At 41.0% G+C, this 23,324-nt stretch overlaps 1 protein-coding gene across 1 annotated transcript in view; it reads right to left on the bottom strand.

Moving 5' to 3' along the window:
- Nucleotides 1–23,324, bottom strand: part of tenm3 (teneurin transmembrane protein 3) — a 261,242-nt gene that overhangs the window by 116,852 nt on the left and 121,066 nt on the right. The window contains exons 4-6 of the mRNA XM_083929171.1: nucleotides 19,530–19,703; nucleotides 15,547–15,611; nucleotides 5,037–5,156 (exon numbers count right to left, since the gene is read on the bottom strand). Of these exons, the coding sequence (XP_083785297.1) occupies nucleotides 5,037–5,156; nucleotides 15,547–15,611; nucleotides 19,530–19,703 (359 nt within the window). The remainder of the gene's footprint in view (nucleotides 1–5,036; nucleotides 5,157–15,546; nucleotides 15,612–19,529; nucleotides 19,704–23,324) is intronic.

Here is a 23,324-nt window from a genome sequence, read left to right as displayed (position 1 = left end):
GAGGACCGTGTGGACCAGGCCAGTGAACTGAACCTATATTTCAGTACGTTTGATACTGTGGCCCATCCCCCACATGACTCTGCTGCTGGCTGCCCTTCAACTACTGCCACTTTACCTCCCCCTCTCCTCCTCCTTAGAGACCCTTTGTCTGCCCCTCACCACCTCACTTCACACCTACCTATTCCACCCCTCCCCCTGCTCTACATCATTTCCTCAACGACTTGATGACCTCAGCCCTCCCCCAATGGACACCTCTACAGTGTCCTTCACACTTGACCTGGTGAGAAGACAGCTGACGAGACTCCAATCTGGCAAAGCTGCAGGCCCCAATGGCATATTTCCCAGGGTGCTTAAAGCCTGTGCCCTCCAGCTGTGTGGAGTACTGAGAGCCTACTCACACTGTCCTTTTGGCCGCGGCCAAAACCGGTTTTTCAGCTAAAGCCTAGTACCTTTAAGCAGTGTGAATGCACCCGCTCCGCGCACAACTGCGTCCACGGCCCGCTTGAAAGAGGTGGGCTTTAGCGGAGCACGAGCGTGCGCACGTGTACGAGCACGAGCACGAGCCCTACGGCAGTAGCGTTATGTCCGCCTGTTCGGACATGTAAATAGAAGGACGGACCATGCGCGGACATTTAACAACAACAACAATGGCGGTGAAAGGTTCATGTTGGTGTGATGCGGAGGTGGAGTGTCTACTGCAGATGTGGTCGGATGAAAATATTCAAAAGCAGTCGACAAGACGCACAAAAACTCAGAGGTCTACGGAAAGATTTGTAAACAAAGCCACACACACACGATCAATGCGTGTTACGGCGTGATGGCGTATGGACAGCAAGAAGCATTGGCCGGCCCTGGCAGTGTGAGTACAAACGGGGCTGGGGCGCGGGGGGGGGGAGAGGGAGGGGGGACAAGTACCCTAAAGTCCGGGTCGCGGTCCGGAAGGACAGTGTGAGTACGCTCTGAGTCAGGTCTTCAGCCTGAGCCTGCACCTCCAGAGGGTCCCTGTACTGTGGAAGATGTCCTGCCTCGTGTCTGTGCCAAATATGCAGCATCCCAGTGGCCCTCAGGACTACAGACCAGTGGCCCTGACGTTCCATATCATGAAGACCATAGAGAGACTTGTCCTGGAGCAGCTAAGGCCTATGGTCAGGTCCTTCACTGATCCACTACAGTTCACTTAGCAGCCCCGCCTGGGAGTTGAGGACTGCATCACCTACCTGCTGAACAGAGTCTACAGTCATCTGGACAAGCCTGCGAGCACTGTGAGAGTCATGTTCTTTGACTTATCCAGTGCATTCAACACCATCGGCTCTACTGGGTGAGAAGATGTCTGCGATGCAGGTGGAGGCCCCCATCATGTCCTGGATTGTGGATTACCTGATGGGCAGACCACAGTGTGTATGCCTACAGAACTGTGTGTCTGACAGGGTGGTCAGCAACACTGGGGCCCCACAGGGGACTGTCCTCTCTCCCTTTCTCTTCACCCTCTTTGCCTCAGACTTCAACGATTGCACTGAGTCCTGCCACCTTCAGAAGTTTTCTGATGACTCAGCAGTAGTTGGCTGCATCAGAAAGGGGGGTGAAAGTGAATACAGGACTGTTGTGGGCAACTTTTTCACTTGGAGTGAGCTGAATCATCTGCAGCTCAATGTGACTAAAACAAAGGAGCTTGTAGTGGATCTGAGGAGGGTAAAAAAACCTGTGACCCCTGTCTCCATCCAGGGGGTCCCTGTGGACACTGTAGAGGAGTAGAAGTACCTCAGGGTGTACTTCAATAATAAGTTGAACTTGACTAGAAACACAGAGGCTGTCTACAAAAAGGGCCAAAGTCGACTCTTCTTCCAGAGGTGGCTGAGGTCCTTTAACATCTGCTGGATGATGCTGAGGATGTTTTATGAGTCTGTTGTTTCCAGTGCGATCTTCTTCTCTGTCACATGCTGGGGCAGTGGGCTGAATGTCGCAGACACCAACAGACTGAACAAACTGATCAGGAGGGCCGGTGATGTTGTGGGGGAGGAGCTGGACACCCTGACGACCGTGGCAGAAAGGAGGATGCTGTCCAGGCTCCGGTCTATCCTGGACAATGTCTCCCACCCTTTCTACGACACACTGGCCCAGCAGAGGAGCACCTTCAGCAGAAGACCCAGATGCACCAAAGAGCCACAGGAAATATTTCCTGCCTGTGATCATTAAACTATTCAATGCATCCCTTGGAGAGTCTCTCACCCCTCTCTGTAATACGGACTCAACCATAAACAATCTATTCTTTTCACATTTTTACGATGCTTTGCACATTATTACAGTACTTTTGATCTGTATATATTACTATTGTAAATTGATATTTTATATATATATACATATATATATAGATATAGATATACTGTTTTATATTTCTGTTTTTAGAATATGTGCTATCTGTATAATATTGTTGTTTGTATAGCTGGAGTTTGCAACGAAAACAATTTCACTGTGGGATTATTAAAGTATTTCTGATTCTGATTCTGATGACCTATTCTGTTCAGTAGGTGAAGTTATTCTAAGGCCGAGACACGGAGCAAACTGTTTGAAAAGAAGGAGGATTGTAGTGGGAACACTGGGGTGTCAGGTTTTAGCTGTGTGGCAAAAGCAAATGGTCTTCATGGCTCTCAGGTCTGGAAGGAAGGACCCTAACCAGAATTTTGTTCTGCGCCCCAGGGAGATCCGGACACATGCAATTCTTGTGACAGTGACAGAAAACTAAAACCTCAACTTGATGAAAGACAAACATCAGCTCTGAAAATGGCTACAAACTTTTTTATGTCACTTGCATGCTTACTTTTCAGTATTCCTATTGATTTGAGAAAGAGAAACAGAAGCGCACATCTCAGGAAAACAAAGGGACTCTCTAACGGGATTCTCTGCAGAGACTGGCAGATGGTGATATCAGGTAAACACTGCAGGCTACACTGTGAAAGGCTGTGTTCACTTCACTATTATGTGAAATGAGAGAGCGAGTGTTTATTGGCAACCATGTATTCAAATACACCTATTATGCAAAACCCTTTTGGAGGAAACATAATGCCACTTAGATCATGTTTTTTATCTGCTTAGACAACATTAACTGCAAGATGTTCCATGCCAATGAATTTTGCAGATACTCTCACACTGAATGGATGTTGGCCTGTATGTGAACCCGACCTCCACTATCATAATCAAACACTATGTACTATCCACCTCCATGACTTCTGTGCTCTTACTTCTGTTGCTATAGATCAACATCACACTACTTCCTGCATTGGCACTGAACACAAATCACAACTTCATATTAGTTGCATATGAATGTAAATATTAGAAGACAGCAGCCTAGGAACATTTGCTCTGGCAGGTGTGTCTGGCCCCTCTCCCATACAGACAGACGGAACAATCGCTATCTATATCTATGTGAGGCAGGTTTAAGATGATTAGTGACAGAGGAGTGTCACACTTGAATGTTGTTACAGAACATAACTGCCATTTGACATCCAGTACAACTTACAGGGCCCACCAATCAAAGTGGAAAACGCTTATCAAACATGAATTAAGATTATGTTACTGTTTCTGGCCACAGATGTTTTCAGAAAAACATTTTTGTGACCTGGACACGATCATTCCCGTTGCTCTTATTGGTTGTAGGTCTATCCAATTACCTCCAGAGGCATTTTGGTGTAATACTAATATGTATTTGTGAATTAGTGTGGGGGTTAGTTAGGGGGTGATGAGGATGTGTAAAATGTAACTACTACAGCAGGTTACTACAGGTTCCTCATGCACATACTCTAAGTTACCTTAGCCAGAAAGCGTGAACACATTTTTTGAGATTCACAAGAAGCGGGAGAAGAACAATAAAGCCTCTTATTCTTTTATAATTAGGGAAATAAATACACATGATAGCATTGTTTTGCATTTAACTCTGCTGATTGGCAACCAAATAAAAATGGGTCCCAACCCTAACTTTTGCAAAGACTGACCCAGATTGAGTTCTATATTTCTGGTCGAAGCTAAACAGCTTTCTCCTTACTGTGTCACAAACATTTCTGGTCCAAGTGGAGAAGCTTTAACCTGACTCTCACCAGATGACTTTCGTTTCGCCTTGCTTCCGTCTTGACTCTGACTAGCGCCACTGAACTATCTGGATACGCTCCATCGAAAAGTGATTTCAGGGTCTGCTAAAAATGGTCAGGCCAATCAGGAGTGCCGGGCGGGGTTTTATAGACGTGACGTATCAGAGAAACGACTGTGGCGGCTCGCATCGAGGAAGCAGACGTCAACATGGATGCTGCTATTTCATCCGTGTTGTCCAATCTAGAGAATCGTTCTTCTTTAAAAGAAACCAGAGAACGGCTCTGAAGGCTCTTGTTGGTGGAAACCATGTTTTCCCTGCATCGCTCTCATGAGCGTCAAGGGTTGGTTTCGAAGTGAGTGGTTGAAGTAGCACGTCAATAAGAAGAATTACTTTATTAATCCCGCAACGGGAAACTCGATTTTATTCACTCTATTATTATTCATGTTACACACACACAGGCCCGAAATACACACACACATGCACAAACAGGACCTATATACATGCAATTAATGGAGAGATGTCGGAGTGCAAGGGCTGCCAGTGGACCGGTGCCCCGAGCAGTTGGGGGTTGGGTGCCTTGCTCAACAGCACCTCGGCAGTGCCCAGGAGATGAACTGGCACCTCTTCAGCCACCAGTCCACGCTCCATTCATGGTCCACACTCGAGCCGGCGACCCTCCGGTTCCCAGCCGAGTCGCCTATGGACTGAGCTACTGCTACCCATAAAGATGATGGACAAGTGGTTTATCCAGTCATGTGCAAACCCCTGAAATCACTTTAATATGGAGCAATCCCAGATGGATGAGGGAAGCAAGGAGGAACGAAATTCATCTGGATAGAGTCAGGTTAGAGAAACTTGAACCTGAGCAAACATATTTGTTGCCAACTTCCCCCATATTATATGTTGCTTTTCCTGTCAGAAGACAGGATAAAAAAGTGTTTAGGTAGGAACTCACCATTGTCTGTAGACACCATAAAGGTGTTGGGAGTTGTATCTCTTCCCCCTCCTCCGTTTTCAAAGGCTCCATATCCCTCACTCTCCTGAAGCTGCCAGTTTAGACCAAACAGGTGCATAGCTAGGGATGAGATGAAGAGTGGAGAAAAAAAGGTCAGCAAGAGAGGAACAGGGACGTTATTACAGTGGACCACATGAGTAGGAGAAAGAAAGGAAGAAGAGAGGGAGGACAGTGACGAGAAAGACAAGGGACAGATCAGGTGATAAAAACTGTCTGGGTCACTAACAAAAGAGGTGAGATGAGGACAGGTGTGTGTGTGTGTGTGTGTTTGCATGCGTACGTGCGTGTGTGTGTCTGTGTGTGGTTGCATGTGCACTCAGGACTGTGTTAAGCACACTGAGCATTGGCAGTATGTTTTTGGAAACATGAATAACATCTATAATGCCCTCAGGCTAGATACACACATTAAGTGGGCAATTGCACACACACACACACACACACACACACACACACACACACACACACACACACACACACACACACACACACACACACACACACACACACACACACACACACACACACACACACACACACACACACACAACACACACACACACACAAACACAGACACACACTGAAGCCCATATGGAAACAAATACAGTTAAAAACAAATATCCAACCACACACAGCCATCACTAGGGTTTTTATGCTATTTTGATTCTAAATCGAAGTCCAATCAAAATGAGCTTTCAGTTTCGACCTTCAAAATCAAAAGCAGGATCAACAAGTCTCACAGAATTCATTCTCTCTCCACACCCACCTACTTTAGTGTGTCCCAAAGAAAAAAAAAGACAACAACACTTCAGCGACGATTAAGGCTGCAACAGTTCTTTTCATTACAAATGAATCTGACAATTATTTACTCGATTAATCAATGGTTTGGTCTATAAAATGTCAGTAAATGGTGATACATGTTCATTCCAGTTTCCCAAAGTCCAAGGTGATGTTTTTGAATGTCTTATTTAAATTCCATTTAAAACCCAAACATAGTCCGTTTCATAAAAAATAACGGAAAAGCTAGCAATGACCAGATTTGAGAGGCTGAAAACAGCATAAATAACACTTTTGCATGAAAAATGACTTTCAAGGAGGATCAATTCGTTACAATCAAAATAGTTGTTTGTGATTTTTCTGTGAATGGAATAATCTATTAGTTAACTAACTGTTGCAGCACTGACAACAAGCAGCACTTTAGTTTACCAGTAGCCTGACGGAGAAACAACAGAAGTGAGTTCATAGTCGATGGTTATTTTTAACTACAGAATTGTTAAATCTTCAAGTATTCAACAATCAACAAGTATTCTATTTTTTTTAAAGGATTTGAAAATGTAAATGACAATTGTCAGGGCATAAACTCAACCATCTGCGTTTTTTTATGAATCAAGACTAAATGGTTTAACTAAAACATAGCTGTCAGTGCTGAAAAAATAAGTGTTTAAATTGAAAATCAAACTCAATCGAATCATTACTTTAAAATCAAAAGTCTAATGGAATTGTGGATTTGGAGAATGGGCCCACCTTTAACCATAACATCCAATTTCCCTCTCCCTCACACACACATACACACATACACCAGCACCAGGGGAAGATACAGTGGAGTTTGTTTGCATCAAAGGAAGCCTCCAGCAGCAGATCTAACATAACACAATATAACACTCACCTCTACCACCTACGTGTTTACTCTCTTTCTATCTATCTTTGTGTTTGTGTGTATGTGTGTGTGTGTGCGTGCGTGCCCACCCTTCGGCATCTTTCACTTGCTATCTCCCTCCTCCTCACTGCATCTCAACTGAGGCTAAAAATCAGCCAAATTGGTGTAAACTGAACAGAGGCATTATCCATGCCCATGAAGCCCATTTCTATTCCCCATCACACTTCCCTCCTTAAACTTCCACTCACTCATATTCTGCATGGTGTCTGCTGAATTATGCGTGCTCTCTGATGAAGAACTGCAGAGCTGATGTGGCATTTTACAAAATGATGCAGCAGAGGGCGAATTTTCCAATCCAACAAAATGACACTGCAATTTAATAATGTAGACTTTTGTCTAAATCTACACAGAAGGACCAATATTATTGTCATACATATAACACAATACAAATAAAAGTACTGTTTATACATCAAAACCGTGTGTGAACTTGGATTGCTATTAGACTGATGATTAAAAATCTAAAGACCTGTTTGTCCTGAGGGTGGTGCTAAAGAAAAGGCTGCTGAATATTTATGAAAATTTAAATGGTTTCAAAAAAGGTTGAAATGGGAGCATAATGCAGTCCACTGATGTTTTCAGCATATAATCCTATTGTATATAGCCTATTCTTCGATTCTATAGCAATAGTTCAAAGCTTCATTCATAACTTCGACATTCAAAATCTTAATCAACATCGGAATGACGTGTAGCTTTCAGGGGTCAGCAACCTTTACATCAACGTGTAACACATAAACATTAATCCTGCCGACACAACCAATGGTATCATGCTCGCCTTAGGTTGCTAACCCCTGGGCTAAATTAATTTAATTAGTAAATACTATTTCCAGAATTAGAATCCAGAGGGGCTGAGTAGGATTGTGTATGACTCTTGTGATCCAAACATTTCAAATAACACCAGAGTCCAAACAATGATATACTGTATATATGTCAACATTTATTGAAAAAGGATAGTGGTAAACATTTCAAAATATCCCAAAATATCTTTATCTCAATAAATATTCTGCTTCAATATATTCCCCTATTTGTCGGCAATTCACTGCTTCCCACTTGCTGCACATAAAGGGAGGCTCACACCTGTACTAGATTTTCTTTGAGGATTTTTAATTAATTTTTGAAGGTAAGGTTTCTAACAACAGACATGCTTCAAATGTAGAAAATGTACATTTGGTACAGTCATATTTTGCACACATCATTCAACAGTAACAAAATGTTCTCGACAAAGGTGATTCTGTTTGTGTGCCAACTAAAGATAGTCTAGGCCACTAATCTTACCCTCTTGTTAAACCAATTCACGTGTTAAAGGCTGTATTTGCCAAGTGCAAAAAACCCTATTGCTTGTCGTCAACAAACAATTTTCCTCAACTTGCCTGTCTACTCTTGAATAGTACATACCTATCTGGGAGGGGGGGGTCTAAGGGTTTTGACAGTTTAAACCATTTCCTTCCCTAAGCAATTTCACTGCCCCGTGCATGGAGCTAAATAAACACCTATTCCAAAAGAACTGTCACCAGGGAAAATGACTGAACACCCAGCAAGGATCAGCAAAACTAACAGCCTCCAGTCACTGAAAAGGCTGCTAGCACTGCTGGAGCCCTAGAGCCACAGCTTCCATCAAAGACGCCCAACTAGACCCTGTCAATAAGAACAGAGCAGAGCTTATGAATGAAAGCGAGAGCAAAACTCTAAAGGATAAGTAGCTGAACTGCATGCTGAAGGTGAAGATGATTCAAGTCTATTCGACTTCAGATTACTGAGTTGAGGAATAAAAACTACAAGCTAAAACAGGCTTTTTGCAGAGCGTGATCGGGTCCAAGCAAGGGTCGCAGAACTGGTTGGAGTATGAACTGAAAGAGTAGAGATACCAGGTAGGGCTCAACTAGAACAGCATGCCACTGAACACAGTCATTACCTAGATGAACCAGGATTATTTTGTTCCTTTCTATTACCTCACACCCAGTAATGTTTCTAATAGGAATTGGAGAAAATTGGACTTGTCATACCCTTATTTACATTTACATTCCATACCTAATGCCTAGAAAGCTGTAGAGTGGCAACATATTGAAGACACAGTTAATGCAGCGTCAGAAGGTGGCCCATGTCCGAAATGAAAAAGAGATTGATGAAAGCATTTTCATTCTCACTCTTATGCTGTGATCACGCCGCCCGCAATAGATGCGAAAGAAATGGGCGGCACGTTACTCTCTTTACCCGTGACGTGATAGACATGGAAATTGTTTCGATTCGAAATCGATCGCCACCATTGTTGCAGTTCTTGTACATGACCTGTGGATGGCAGCAACGTGTCTTAAGCCATCTAGTCTGCTGAAAATCCAGAAGAAGAAGAAAGCTGTCAGTGCAGAGTGAAGTGTATCCCATGAGTGTATCCTGGGCTGATCTACAGGAGAGCGGAGGCAGGTCAGCATCCTCTACAGCTACGGAGGTTAAATCACTGACGACCTGATCTCACTGCAACACAACAGCTCTTATAGAGCCACACACTTCATCTGAGAACTAATTTCTGTTCTTTGAAGCATTCAGATCCCTGGTTAGCACTAGCATCACTTCCCATTTAGCACAACAGCAGAATAGGCCTGCCTAATGATATTTAGGCACTGCCTAATGATATGGGATTTGAAACACACTAACAACACAGTCATATAGTGATAGCTGTTATCATGTGCCAGTATCTAATATCCTTAAATTAGATAACTTCCACACTGGCCAAAACAAACAAACAAAACAGAGGATCAATGTGTTGTTCTAATGAGTTTGGGAGCCTCTACAAAGTGTACAGGCTACAATGGGACACTAAAATAAAACAAACAAATCTCCAGTTATCTTACATCTGAGAGAAGTTAGATGTTGCATATGTGAGGAGGTCCTAGTCCCAAGACAATACCTGATGCTAGAAAGATCCAAAGCAGTAACATGTCTGTGTCTGAAAATTTGAAAATGGAAGAATACACTGGTCTGGACTGGATTCTGCACACAGAAGACATTAGAGTCGTGTCAAGGACCAATTACTGAATCAACTTGTGAAAATTTAGTGAGAGAACCCCACCCAACACACACACACACACACACACACACACACACACACACACACACACATACACACACACACACACACACACACACACACACACACACACACACACACACACACACACACACACACACACACACACACACACAAATATACACCTCTCTGCCTCATTAAAATTGGAGCCGTGCTGTGCTAGCACGTTATCCACAACCCCTCCTGGTGAAGACAGGAGCAAGGGGGCATGGGAGAGTGCTGGCTAATCGACAGGAGCCTGTGTGAGTGTGTGTGAGTGTGTGTGTGTGTGTGTGTGTGTGTGTGTGTGTGTGTGTGTGTGTGTGTGTGTGTGTGTGTGAAGATTAATGGCCATGGCAACAGTCATATGAGACCCCTTAACAGAACCTTTTTAGGAAATTAACAAAAAATGTGGATTTAAGGAAGTTAAAAGCCTAGAGTTAGGTTGAAAACTATAAAACCATATCGGTTCATGTTTCATGAAGGTCATCAACTATACATCCATTCATCCTAGATCTAAGGTGGACATTTAATGTAAATTGGTTAAAATAAGCTGTTGTGGGGTTGCTATCAACTCCCCAGTATTTCCTATTCTTTATAAATATTAATTGGTTTGTGAATTTGAAGCTGTGATCAGAACCCTGGAAACCATCCCATGGAAGCTTATTTGAAAAAGAAAATCCCTGCAGCAGGAAAACTACTTGGATCGATGGAAGACAAACTATCCAGCTGTGTTCAAAGCAAGACAGGAATCAACAACAGAGCACACAGCCTATACTGTGCCCATTCAGGAGAGCAAACTGATCCCAGTTCAGTCCTGATAATCTGACACACACTCTGAGAGGGCCTGCAGTGGCCTGACTCATCACTTTAAAGGTCCTTTGTGTAATGTTGTACATGTATTATTAGGTTTTTGCCAATGGGTAAACAGATTGTTACACAACTTAAAATTTACAGCCTTTGTTATGACTTCTATGTAAAGGTTTCAGGACAGATGTCAGAGGAAGGATGTGACGTTTTGCGCACTCCAGAGCCCTCACTTCTCTTCAGCTCGCCTACAGCAACTATTTTTTGGTCCAGGAACAATGACCTTTGAAATATTTTGTGTTTTCTAGCTGCTAATGTCAGCTTGCTTGCTAATGTGGACAAACTGCTAGCTAGCTGACGTTACAATATACTGCCTTGAAAGGATAACATCAGCTAATTATTCCAGACTCCCAGGGCAGGTCTGGCTTGTGTACCGCTTGCAAATGACCATATTAACTAATGTTATGAAGCAACCAACACCAGATACATGCAGCATAGCTAAGTTACAGCTAGCTTGCTAACGTTAGCTTGCTTGCTAATGTTAGCTCACCAAAACCTAAGCTGGCTGTGAGTCAGCTGCACAACATCAATCTCTCATCATTAACTTTGTGGTCTTGGCTGATTTGAAAACAGCAAGCTGGCGTTTTCCCAAATATTATTATAATTAATTTTACAGCATTATACCAACATGATGCTGGTACCTTTTGGCTGGCACTTGTAACAGGGCTGTTTTCACAGGCTGCTGAAGCTGAAGGTTGTTGATATTTTATTTATTAAATAAAAGTTCAATCAACTTGTTTTTTCAGACTGGATTTAAGTTAAATCAGGCTGATTATATTGCATAATAACAAGACTTCTACAAGATCTCTATTGTATCTTTAGCTAAATAAAGATATGTTATTTATATCAATCCTAACGGAAATTGATCTCATATTATCATAACATACTATAGGCCTGGCCTACATGAAGGAGCAGTATGTTAACTGTATCCAGTGCTGTGTGTGTCATACTATAGAATGAATCACAATATTGGTCGAAATAATACTAATCATTTTTTCCATATTGTTCAACCCTATTCTTAACCATCATGTATTTGCCATAACTATAAGATCTTTCAGTTACATTAACCATATTGCAGTTTCAATGTGTAGATATTTTTGAAAGCAAAGCAAAAATCTAGTGATGTCCAAATGAAGCTTCATGAAGCATTTTCTGCTTTCTATTTTCTGAGTCCATTATGAAGCTCTCTGCTCACCAAAGGGTTGAAAACACACTGGATCACCATTCATTGAGCCCTTTTCTTTAAACCAAGAACTCCATCTAGTGGACTCAACAAATACAACTAATGCTTCATGAAGCTTCATTTGGACACCACAAATATAAATGTTGGGGTGATGAGATTAATGCAGAGCTTCGGCCAAACTTCACTCTGAGCAGAGGTCTGATCAACCTCAGTCACTGAAATGTTTAAAACATTTTATACATTTCTAACATTTTCACTAGGTCTATATTTATACCATACAACCCCTTGCTCCATGAAACAGGTTTATCTTTATATGAGACATTGATATGAAATATTTCCCTGATAATGAAACGGTTTGTGTGCACAGGTAAGATGATGATTACTTTAAGAGTAAGAATAAACATACAACAGTAAAAACATTGCTTTTATATTTTGAAGGTTGGATTTGTTGAACTTGCTCAGTTAGCTGAGAAACCTAGCACAAAGAAGACTTAAACTTACATACTACTGTGAAATCAAGAACCACTCTTATAATGGACAGATTGAAATGAACGGATTTATAAACACTCATCAGAGCCACACCAATGTTCAAGCCATACCCATGCCTCTGAGCAGTGTTACTTGACAGTGGTGCTTTGCATTGTCCTTGGTATTTTACAAACTACTGACATGTAAAAATCAACCTCTACTAATTATTACAAATCATTATGCTGTATCCCGAAACGATACTAGACTCATGACAATAAACTTTAGGCCTGCATGCAAGCCTATTCCTGGAATATAAATTGAAGGAGTGCACCTAACTCTTAAACTTATGTTGGCTCATACTGATGGGGGTAGTAACCAGAGAAGCATGGGTGAGGAAAAATCATCTTTTTTTGAAAAGTACTGGACTAAAAAATACTTGAATTAATGAATTTTACAGAGGCATTAAACATTAGCCCACAAAGAGACATTCATTCTAATGGGTTTACTGAATGAGAGCGTAACGGGTCTCATGGCTGCTGAGTACTTCAGTGCAGGGCCTTGTTTTATGGGGCACACCTTGGCTCAATTAGTCACAGGGGAGTGTGTGTATATGTGTGTCTTTGTTAACACAGTTTTGCCTGCAGCATATAAACTCAGTGACTGGAAAAAACAGCAACTCTGGATCCTCCCTTTATATTTGCTTATGTGTTACTACAGGTGCATGCATACAGAAGCTAGTCCATTTCCTGTGTTTTGCAGGTAAATACTTTATTTCAAGAATAGGCTCAGAATGTGATCTAACAGTCTTTGTGCCAGGAGGGAAGGTCTGAGCAGCAAGGCCATGGAGCTGCTGAACATTTGCAACAAAGCAAAATCTTTTTCAAAATGCCTCTATATCTCTTTTCAGACGTTCATTTTACTTTTTAAACGTGCTGGTAATTTTACATGTTGGCTTTTTACAAAAGAACCAACAAATGCTCCTCAAATCTAAAAAGGATGCATGGAAAGGCTAAAGCACACACAATGCTTTAAAAAGTCTCTTATATTATTATATATGAATAATAAAATCCCAGAAAACTCTTAACAGATGCTTTGAATGAAAAATCGTCTAACAATGCTGCATAAGGAAGCCCATGACACACACACACACACACACACACACACACACACACACACACACACACACACACACACACACACACACACACACACACACACACACACAAACACACACAAATAGCGGACTAGCCTGTGGCAAGAGATCTCCAAGTCCAAGAACCATCTGAGCTTGATATTCTAATTGTTTCTGTTCGTTGTGGGAATTGAAGACCTTTAGAAAAAACACAAGTCTTCCTCCCCTCTGACTCTTCCTCTTTCCTTCTCTCAAGGCTTTTAAAAAAGAACATCAGTCACACATAAGATGGAGCAAACTACCCTGACACTTTCAAAGCGGTGTATGTGGGAAGAAAAAGCTCTGATGCTTTTTTAATGACTACAGGTATAAATGTGAAGCCTCCACTGGGATTTTAAAGACTTATACTCATTTGTATTTCTTTTTGGACGGAATTCTCAAGTTACAAATTCTAGTCATGACAAAAGGGAAAACACACAAATTTGAGTGCCCAGGAACAATACATCTTCCAAATGATATTCTCGTCAGCCTCTGAAAGAGCTCTTTAACCACGGAGCCCTCCCCATGGGTCACTACTTTTATGCAAATGCAAAAGCCTGTTGCTATAAGCTGTTAGCCAGATGCCTCCAATGAATCCAGCACGACTGAAGAGATTAATGACTTAAGTGGCATACTCTTCAAACGACTGTGGATGAGTGCTTAGTCAAGTCTATCACAAAAGTAATGTTTGAACAACAAATCAATAAATACTGGATCTTGAATTAAATTCATGGACATTCCTTATTTTATATAGTAAATTGACCCAGTCAACTCAGTCTATTGTTAAAATGTGTCAGAGCTGACAGCCGCTGTAATTACACAAGCCAAATATTAACGTAAGATGATGTAGACTTCCACTGACCCACATGAACCCAACATAACTGTATCTAGTCGATCAAAATCATAGTGAAGGGAAGGGTCACCGTAAGTATACAAAGTATGTTAAAAGGAAAGCTTTGCCATCAAATATGTGTTACAAGTGTACCATTTATTCACTAAAGAGTAAGGTAAAATAATTAAGGGATGTTTTAAAATGGCATTTTGAAGAGGATGTTTTGCACATATGATTAATGCCTAAAAAAGACAGTTTATGTGAGGGATACTAAATATGCTACAGAACTCCTGTTAAACTAACACATTTCATCACTGGCTTCGTCAGCTTTATCTAAAGCTGACAATGAACTCTTTGAGTTAGTACTCGGACAAGATTCCTGCCTTTCATCAGCACCCTGGAAGAAAAGTGCACAAAGCATTCCTTCAGTTTAATGAACTACATACTTGTCTGTCATTACTGTGATGCAGATTTCTTCTGATGAAGACAATGACTGAGCCCCACAATCAATATGCTGTTGTTGTTACATTAAAACAGGAGTGGGAAATGTGAGGCATTGTCTTGATCCTGATGGAGTGAGTGTGAAAATCTTACGGCACAGCCAGCAATTCAACATAGCTTACTGAGTTATTAAAATCACCTTTCCAAAGAGGATTCCAGCTACAATTTACCGTAAAATCTGCCTGATATATTAGCCTACACACCACCTATAGCCCATCCTCGAACACAGCAGTGAGGGAGGGAGAGAGGGATGTATAAGGTTACTGGTTATCTGATGGGCTCATATCACAGAGTGAAACATGCAGCAACACGAGTAGATAGAGTTGATAAAGGGAGAGAGAGAGAGAGAGAGAGAGAGAGAGAGAGAGAGAGAGAGAGAGAGAGGGGGGGGGGGGAGAGAGAGGGGGAGGGAGAGAGAGAGAGAGGGGGAAGGATTAACAAAGCAGAAATAAAAGTGCCATTTGTCATCCTGAGCCTGAAATAATGTGTGTGCAAGTATCTACAGTGCTGGTGTGTGTGTGTGTGTGTGTGTGTGCGTGCGCGCGCGCGCACGTGTGTGTGTGTGTGTGTGTGTGTGTGTGTGTGCGTGTGTGTGTGTGCATGAAAGAGAGAGAGAGAAAGAGAGAGAGACAGATAAAAGGTGTGTGTGGTCTTACCTATGCAGTAACAGAGCAGGACAGAGAGCAGCACAGAGAGTCCTACTGCACTGAGGGCTGTACACCTGAGAAAGAAAACAGTCTTGATGTCACCTTCTTATATATTGTTTTGTCTAAAATAACCTTCACAATACAGCATGTTGTGGATTTATTGTTGCAGCTTCACAGTTGTTTAATTGTTGATCGATGACCAACTCTCACAGTACACTATATTTGAAAATGCCTATGGTGTCTACATTTATCCTTAATCGAACTATGTAATGAGTCATTTATCAATCATTGTTACATATATAATTTCAATCTTCAATGTCTCCTGGGCAAAATGAAGCTAACGTTTTAGTGCAGCTTAGAAAATTCTGTTTTGTCTGACCGTTCTCATCCGTTCTATTCCTGCAATAGTCAATATTCACTGTGAACGCTGCAGTCAGTAAGGTATTGTCCAGCAGGAAGTGAGTCTTGTAACATATGGCCGCTTTGACAGGATCTCTTTGGTGTCACTTGTCAACATACAAGGTAGCCCTAAACTATTACACTCTGTGGTGTTTTTTAAACACAGGGAACATATGGCTAATGTGAATTTAAACAAAACAAAGTGGTTATGTTTAGGCAACAAAAACACTTGGTTACAGTCAAGTAAAGACTGTGGGTGGGGTTTAACATGAACAGAACTGGACATGAACATGACATGAACAGGACATGAAAGGGACATAAAGGACCTGAAGGATGTGAACAGGACATGAAAGGGACATGAACAGGACTTGAACATGACATGAACAGGACATGAAAATAAATGAATAGACATGATGGACATGAACAGGACTTGAACAGGACATGAACAGACATGATGGACATGAACAGGACTTGAACAGGACATGAATAGAACATGAAAAGACATGAATAGACATGATGGACATGGACAGGACATGAACAGGACACGAACAGGACACAAACAGACATGAACAGACATGAATAGGACATGAACAGACATGAACAGGACATGAACAGACATGAACAGGACATGAACAGACATGAACAGACATGCACAGGACATGAACAGACATGAACAGACATGAACAGACATGAACAGGACATGAAAAGACATGAACAGGACATGAACAGACATGAACAGGACATGAATAGACACGAACAGACATGAACAAGACATGAACAGGACATGAACAGACATGAACAGGACCGGGCATGTGACTGGTGTGGGAGAGGTGCCAGCATGTTGCCGTAGCAGCAGTGAGGTGCGGGGTTTTAAGGGTGGTTATGTTACAATAATCAGCCACAGAGCTCAGGCTGCAGCATAAAAAGCGTAGCAAGGCCGTGTGTTATGTCCCCTTCCACAGAAGAGAAATAAAGTCCCTGTTCTCTCTCATCCTTCAGCCTTGAGTTTGCATGTGCCAGCACATCGCTTATGCCCAAAACACCAAAGCAATTTTAATTTGACAATTTTATGTCATATCAAACTACTTCCATTTAGATGAACCCAGAGCTGTGTTGCCATGATGAAATCGCTCCAAAAACAGCATTTAGACCCGTTTAGGCAAAATGTCCACTCACAAACACAGGATGCTTGATTCACTAGTATAAATACTGCTTTCCTTTGTGACTCTATACTTTTCAGATTCCTGGCAGTTCTTCCTTTCACTACATTACAGCAGGGTGTCAAGAGGTGTCATTTTGTGAAAGTGATGTGTGGAAGGTCGATTGAGGGATGCCGTTAAATCTACAATAAGTTTTGCCAAACGAGTCATGCAGTATACTTTGCAAAGGCTCCTGACAGCTTGATTTGAAATGGTAGATTTAGGGGAAGCGTGATGGGAGAGTGTGAACGATAAGACAAAGGAGTGCTGTGTGGAAGAGGGAACGCAAGCAGAAAGAATGATGTATCTAAATGTCAGCTGTAAAGGAGCAAATGTAAATGTTGAACAAGGAATACTAAGTATGTGTGCATACACACTACCATTATGTTTGTGCATTATACCATGTACAGTATTCTGAGAACGCTGGAAGAATATACTGTACTGAATGTTGTTCTATAATTTTCCCACTGTGCACTGATGTTTTCAGTTTGACATGATACCCCTATCCCATTCAGGGATATCACCCTAACTGTGTGTGTATGTGGAGACTTGGCTGAAGAGAATCTGAATTCCCTCTCTCTGTACTCTCTATGAAAGAAGAGTTCTTCACAGAGAGACAGGGTGCTATTCAGAAGCACTGACCTCTGAGAAACGTTTATCTGCTGACAAGCTCCTGGAAAGCCTATTTTCCAGCAAATTGTAGACAGTTATATCAAGAACCCTTTCTCTGTTTCAGAGGAAAGACATATTTTTCGTGGTTGGTAATGTCAGCCAGTTGTCCCAGGCCTTCAAATGCCATCGTTTTGTCACGGCCCTCGGCTTTCAACTGTAAATCCATCCACGATTATATTAGATGCTCAGAGCAAGTGCTATGGGCTAAAGAGCACCAAATTCCACATCAGTAGGCAGGATGGGGTGGTGGATGGGTCACCCATGCTCAGGACTTTTGTCCAAAAGACAGCAGTTTGTGTCCCGTTGATGTCGATTCAATTCAATTCAATTCAATTCAATTTTATTTATAGTGCCAAATCATAACAAAAGTTATCTCAGGACACTTTACAGACTAGGAATAGACCACACCCTATGACTTATATATTATTTTTGATGTCCCATGTGTCACTGAAATTATGCTATAAACGCACTTATTTTAACCCTTTTTCTAACTCTAATCAAGTGGTTCTGTTGCCTAAACCTAACCCCAGTAACCCATGTTCAAAAGAGCTACCCAGGGCATTGACAAGTGACGCCAAAGGGTTCTGTGAGGAGCTGAGATGAGGACAGGTTGAAAATGTAGTAATTTTGTGACACAGCCAAAGGAGAGCCTTTTTGAGTTTGATGTTGCAGGTATAATAGAAGTAACACAGTGGCATCTGAAGCATATCCATATATGGTGAAGCATATATGGGTTGACACAGTCATGCCAGACTCCTGATAAATGATGTGCAAGAAGAATCATGAAACGTCAACTCTCCATTCCAGGCACTTACCGGTACACTGAGTCCAGCCCAAATAGCCTCGAAAGCTTTATGTTTTTTTTGTTTACGTTCAACTTCATTTGCGACCATTAAGTAGACTACTGTCCAAGGCTATTGTTATTTGTAAAGACGCATTCTGACGGGATTAGCTTTGAGCGGGGACATGGGGTAAAATAAATTTACCTCAGGACGTCTGTAATATAAATGGCCAATTAGCACGGGATTAAGAAATCCCTTTATTCTATCAGAGGTGTGTGTGTGTGTGTGTGTGTGTGTGTGTGTGTGTGTGTGGCGGGGGGGGGGGGTTACTCGATTTACGCACTACATCACCTCCCTGTCTCCATGTGCATGCTACGTAGCTTCCTGATATCACAAAACTAACTAAACAGGAAACTAAAGGACAGAATCAATTATTGAAAAAAAGTGATAAAAGCACTTCTTCAAGCGCCTCCATGTTTAAAAAATCACAGAAACTACATATTGACACAGTGTGAGGGTATAGCAATATGTGTTTTACTTAGGATCTTATTCAAACGGGACTAGTTTGACCTGCGTTATTCTTTCTGGACCATTTTACAGAAGGTAAAAATCGCCTTCATTTTTCTGACATTTTACAGAATAATTACTGACACAAAATTACTGGCACATTCACCCTGGTGAAACTGACCTTACCCCATGTCCGCACATTAACCTAATCCTGTCCAAATAGGGCTTTGGACATTCTTATCTATACCTCAATGAATTGCACAGAAAAGACCAGCACCACTTCCACCAACAACTCCTCCCAACCACTACTGATAATGCTTGTGTTGGGTCGTATGTAAATTTTCTCACAAGAAACAGATGAACCTAGTTTTTATTTCACTGATAGCAAAAATCAAGCAGATTACTACAGGAATTTGATTTCCTTCCATCTTACCTCCATGAGCAGTACTTGGAGGATTTCTTGAACTTGAAGGCAGAGCGTGACAGGGTATTCCTCGGCAACGGCCTGGTGGGTGGGGAGTACACTGAGCCTGTTGCCATAGTGTAGCCAGGAGTTGCCGTGGAGAAGAGTGGAGTGGTGCCTGTACCTGTCTTAAAGAGGAAGTGCCTGGAGGGTGAGAGAGAGAGAGAGAGAGAGAGAGAGAGAGAGAGAGAGAGAGAGAGAGCGGGAGAGAGAGAGAGAGAGAGAGAGAGAGAGAGAGAGAGAGAGAGAGAGAGAATTTAGTTGTGGTACATTAGTAGGTTATATCGTCTTTGTTTACACACAGAAAATGAACTGCACATTGCCACACACTGTTTCCGTTTCATGCCGTATCTACAAGTGCTGTAAGGTTATGCCTCATAAACTACCCTGCATATTCACGTTTACCAGACCTAAGCTCTGTGTCCTGATAATGATGCATCTTGGACATTAAGAGTTTTTGCATTTCCATAAGCACTAATTTCCCAAAACAGCACTTCTGTCAAGTGCATATGCACAGCTATTAGGTGTCTGGTACTAAAGAGGATAATGGCATTTTCAAGTCAAGTCACTTGACATATGTAACTGTCTGCAAGTCATGCTGGCTATGAGATCTTTACAACTGCTTTAGTGAGGACAGTCTTATAATAGCCAACTGAACCAATAACCAGTGCAGGCAATGGACATAAAACCCAAATTATTATCCCTGTTTTTCTTTAACAGAAAGTGTCTGTGTTCAGCTCTCCGCACTTTATTATCTTCAACTTGAATCTCCGTGGGTTGGGTTCCTGTTTGCACATTCACATATCAGCTTTATTTCACTGCTTAAAGCATACTTTCAGCTTTATCAGCGGCCTGTTCTCATTCACTCTTCATATATAAAGTACTGTATAGCTATGAAAAGTACAGCACTGTAATTTGTATCTAATCAGCAAATGTATTACTGTAAAAATTACATCTGGAGCAAATAAGGAAATCAGGTGACGTAATATTAAAGGCTAAAACGTGCATAGTGGGGTGGTGCTTAGTTGTATAAACTTAACCGTCACTTTTTGTTGTCTAAACTTAACTTTCACCTTTTGTTTTCTAAACTTAACTTTCACCTTTTGTTGTATAAACTTAACCGTCACCATTTGTTGTCTAAACTTAACTGTCACCTTTTGTTGTCTAAACTTAACTTTCACCTTTTGTTGTATAAACTTAACCGTCACATATGTTGTCTAAACTTAACTGTCATCTTTTGTTGTATAAACTTAACCATCACCTTTTGTTGTCTAAACTTAACCATCACCTTTTGTTGTATTAACTTATCCGTCATCTTTTGTTGATTAAACTTAACCATCACCTTTTGTTGTCTAAACTTAAATGTGACATTTTGTTGTCTAAACTTAAGTCACCTTTTGTCGTCTAAACTTAACTTTCACCTTTTGTTGTCTAAACTTAACCGTCACCTTTTGTTGTCTAAACTTAACCATCAGCTTTTGTTGTCTAAACTTAATGGTCACCTTTTGTTGTCTAAACTTAACCGTCATCTTTTGCTGTTCAAACTTAAACGTCACCTTTTGTTGTCTAGACTTAACCGTCACCTTTTGTTGCCTTGACTTAACCGTCACCTTTTGTTGCCTAGACTTAACTGTCACTTTTTGTTGTTTTAACTTAACTGTCACCTTTTGTTGCCTAAACTTAACCATCACTTTTTGTTGTCTTAACTTAACTGTCCCTTCTGTTGTCTAAACTTAACCGTCACCCTTTCATAAGATATCAAAGGAACCTGCTGATGAGAATACCTTGTTTTAAGTTACTGCTGATGCAATCCAACCGTTCCTGCTGTAACTAGTGATGTCCAAATGAAGCTTCATGAAGCATTGTCCACTAGATGGAGCTCTTTGTTCAACAAAGGGTTTAAAAAACACACTGAGCCTTTTTCTTTAAACCAAGAGCTCCATCTAGTGGACTCAACAAATACAACTGATGCTTCATGAAGCTTCATTTTGACAGCTGTTACTCCTTCACATTAAGAGCCTTCCAGTAGCAAACCAGCAGGATGTCTTTCATTTTGAAGAAGTTATAGGAACTGCAATGTGTCAAATCAGTTGAGCCTCATTATTAATGCTATTCTTCAATAAAAGCAGGTCTATCCCACCCATCCTCTGTGCTATTTAGTCAGTAGGTCAGTTTTAAATATTGCAGGGAGGAACAGAAACAGACTCAGGTTTGGATGTGTTTGTTAAAATTGACTTGGGATGGACACATTGCAGTGACCTGCCACAATACAATTTACATACAAGTCGGTCACAATGAGCTCATAGTGGTGTACTGTTTGCACAGTTGAGTGACAAAGCTTTGTTATGCTCATTAGCTTGATTAATGAAGCCTGTGAGACATGCATTTTGTTGTTCCCTTAACTCAAACATGACCACCTTCTGCCACCAGTCCTCACTCATTTATAATCCATAATTCATCATCTATTAATGAGTGGGAAATGTAACATACAACTACAAAATTAACTATATTTGTTTAGATTAGTATTATGATGATTGCTTTAACCACATATTAAGCTCATTGAGTTGGATGACTCATCTTTTATTGGTTTCATCAAAACAAGAATGTGTCAAAACACTTGATGTGTTAGAACAAGCCAACCAAGGGACAAAGGACTATACAAAGTTAATTACATTTGTACTGTTGTTACATAAAAACATAACAGTTATTTTTTATCATTGAAAAAGCTGTCTTTAGAAGTTTCCACAGGGAAATGTTCACAATAAAACCACAGACATGTAAGGCTGCAGTACACAAGGTCATAATGTCTAATTAATGACAGAATCCTGGCTAACGAGCATCTGTAATTACAATCAGACTGCTCTCTAACAAGGCTGTGTGATTAACAATTAGAACCTATTATAACAAGGGTCCTTCAATTAATACCTGCCTCTAGGCAAGATGTGAAGAGAGAGATAGAAGAAGGAGGAGTTTCAGGGAGAGAGTGACTAAATAAGAGAATGGTAACAGAACTACAGAGACACAAAGACACTGAGCATAACTGTCTTTTGTAGGTGAGTCGTAGATATCAAAGCATTTAATTAAGAATTCCATCCATAGCATAAGATGAATTTACTCACCCATTTCACATGCTTTGGGTGATGACATGAAGAGGTTGTTTCATAAACTCTGTTCTTTAATGAGGTGCAAACTAATGTCAGAAATTAGAGTATTAGTAAAGTCAAAAATTCAGATTAAACTAAATGACTAAAGAGAAGGGAGTTAGCTTACGTTAGTAAAGTCAAAAGTTCAGATTAAACTAAATGACTAAAGAGGAGGGAGTTAGCTAAAGTTAGTAAAGTCAAAAATTCAGATTAAAGTAAATGACTAAAGAGGCGGGAGTTAGCTAATGTTAGTAAAGTAAAGTCAAAAGATCAGTTTAAACTAAATGACTAAAGAGGAGGGAGTTAGCTAATGTTAGTAAAGTCAAAAGTTCCGATTAAACTAAATTACTAAAGAGGAGGGAGTTAGCTAACTTTAGTAAAGTAAAGTCCAAAGTTCAGATTAAACTAAATTACTAAAGAGGAGGGAGTTCGCTAACTTTAGTAAAGTCAAGTCAAAAGTTCAGATTAAACTAAATGACTAAAGAGGAGGGAGTTAGCTAACGTTAGTAAAGTAAAGTCAAAAGTTCAGATTAAACTAAATGACTAAAGAGGAGGGAGTTAGCTAACGTTAGTAAAGTAAAGTCAAAAGTTCAGATTAAACTAAATGTCTAAAGAGGAGGGA

The sequence above is a fragment of the Echiichthys vipera genome, assembly GCF_963691815.1.
Source record: "Echiichthys vipera genome assembly, chromosome: 2".
Taxonomy (NCBI): domain Eukaryota; kingdom Metazoa; phylum Chordata; class Actinopteri; order Perciformes; family Trachinidae; genus Echiichthys; species Echiichthys vipera.
This window is presented reverse-complemented; position numbering and strand designations above follow the sequence as displayed.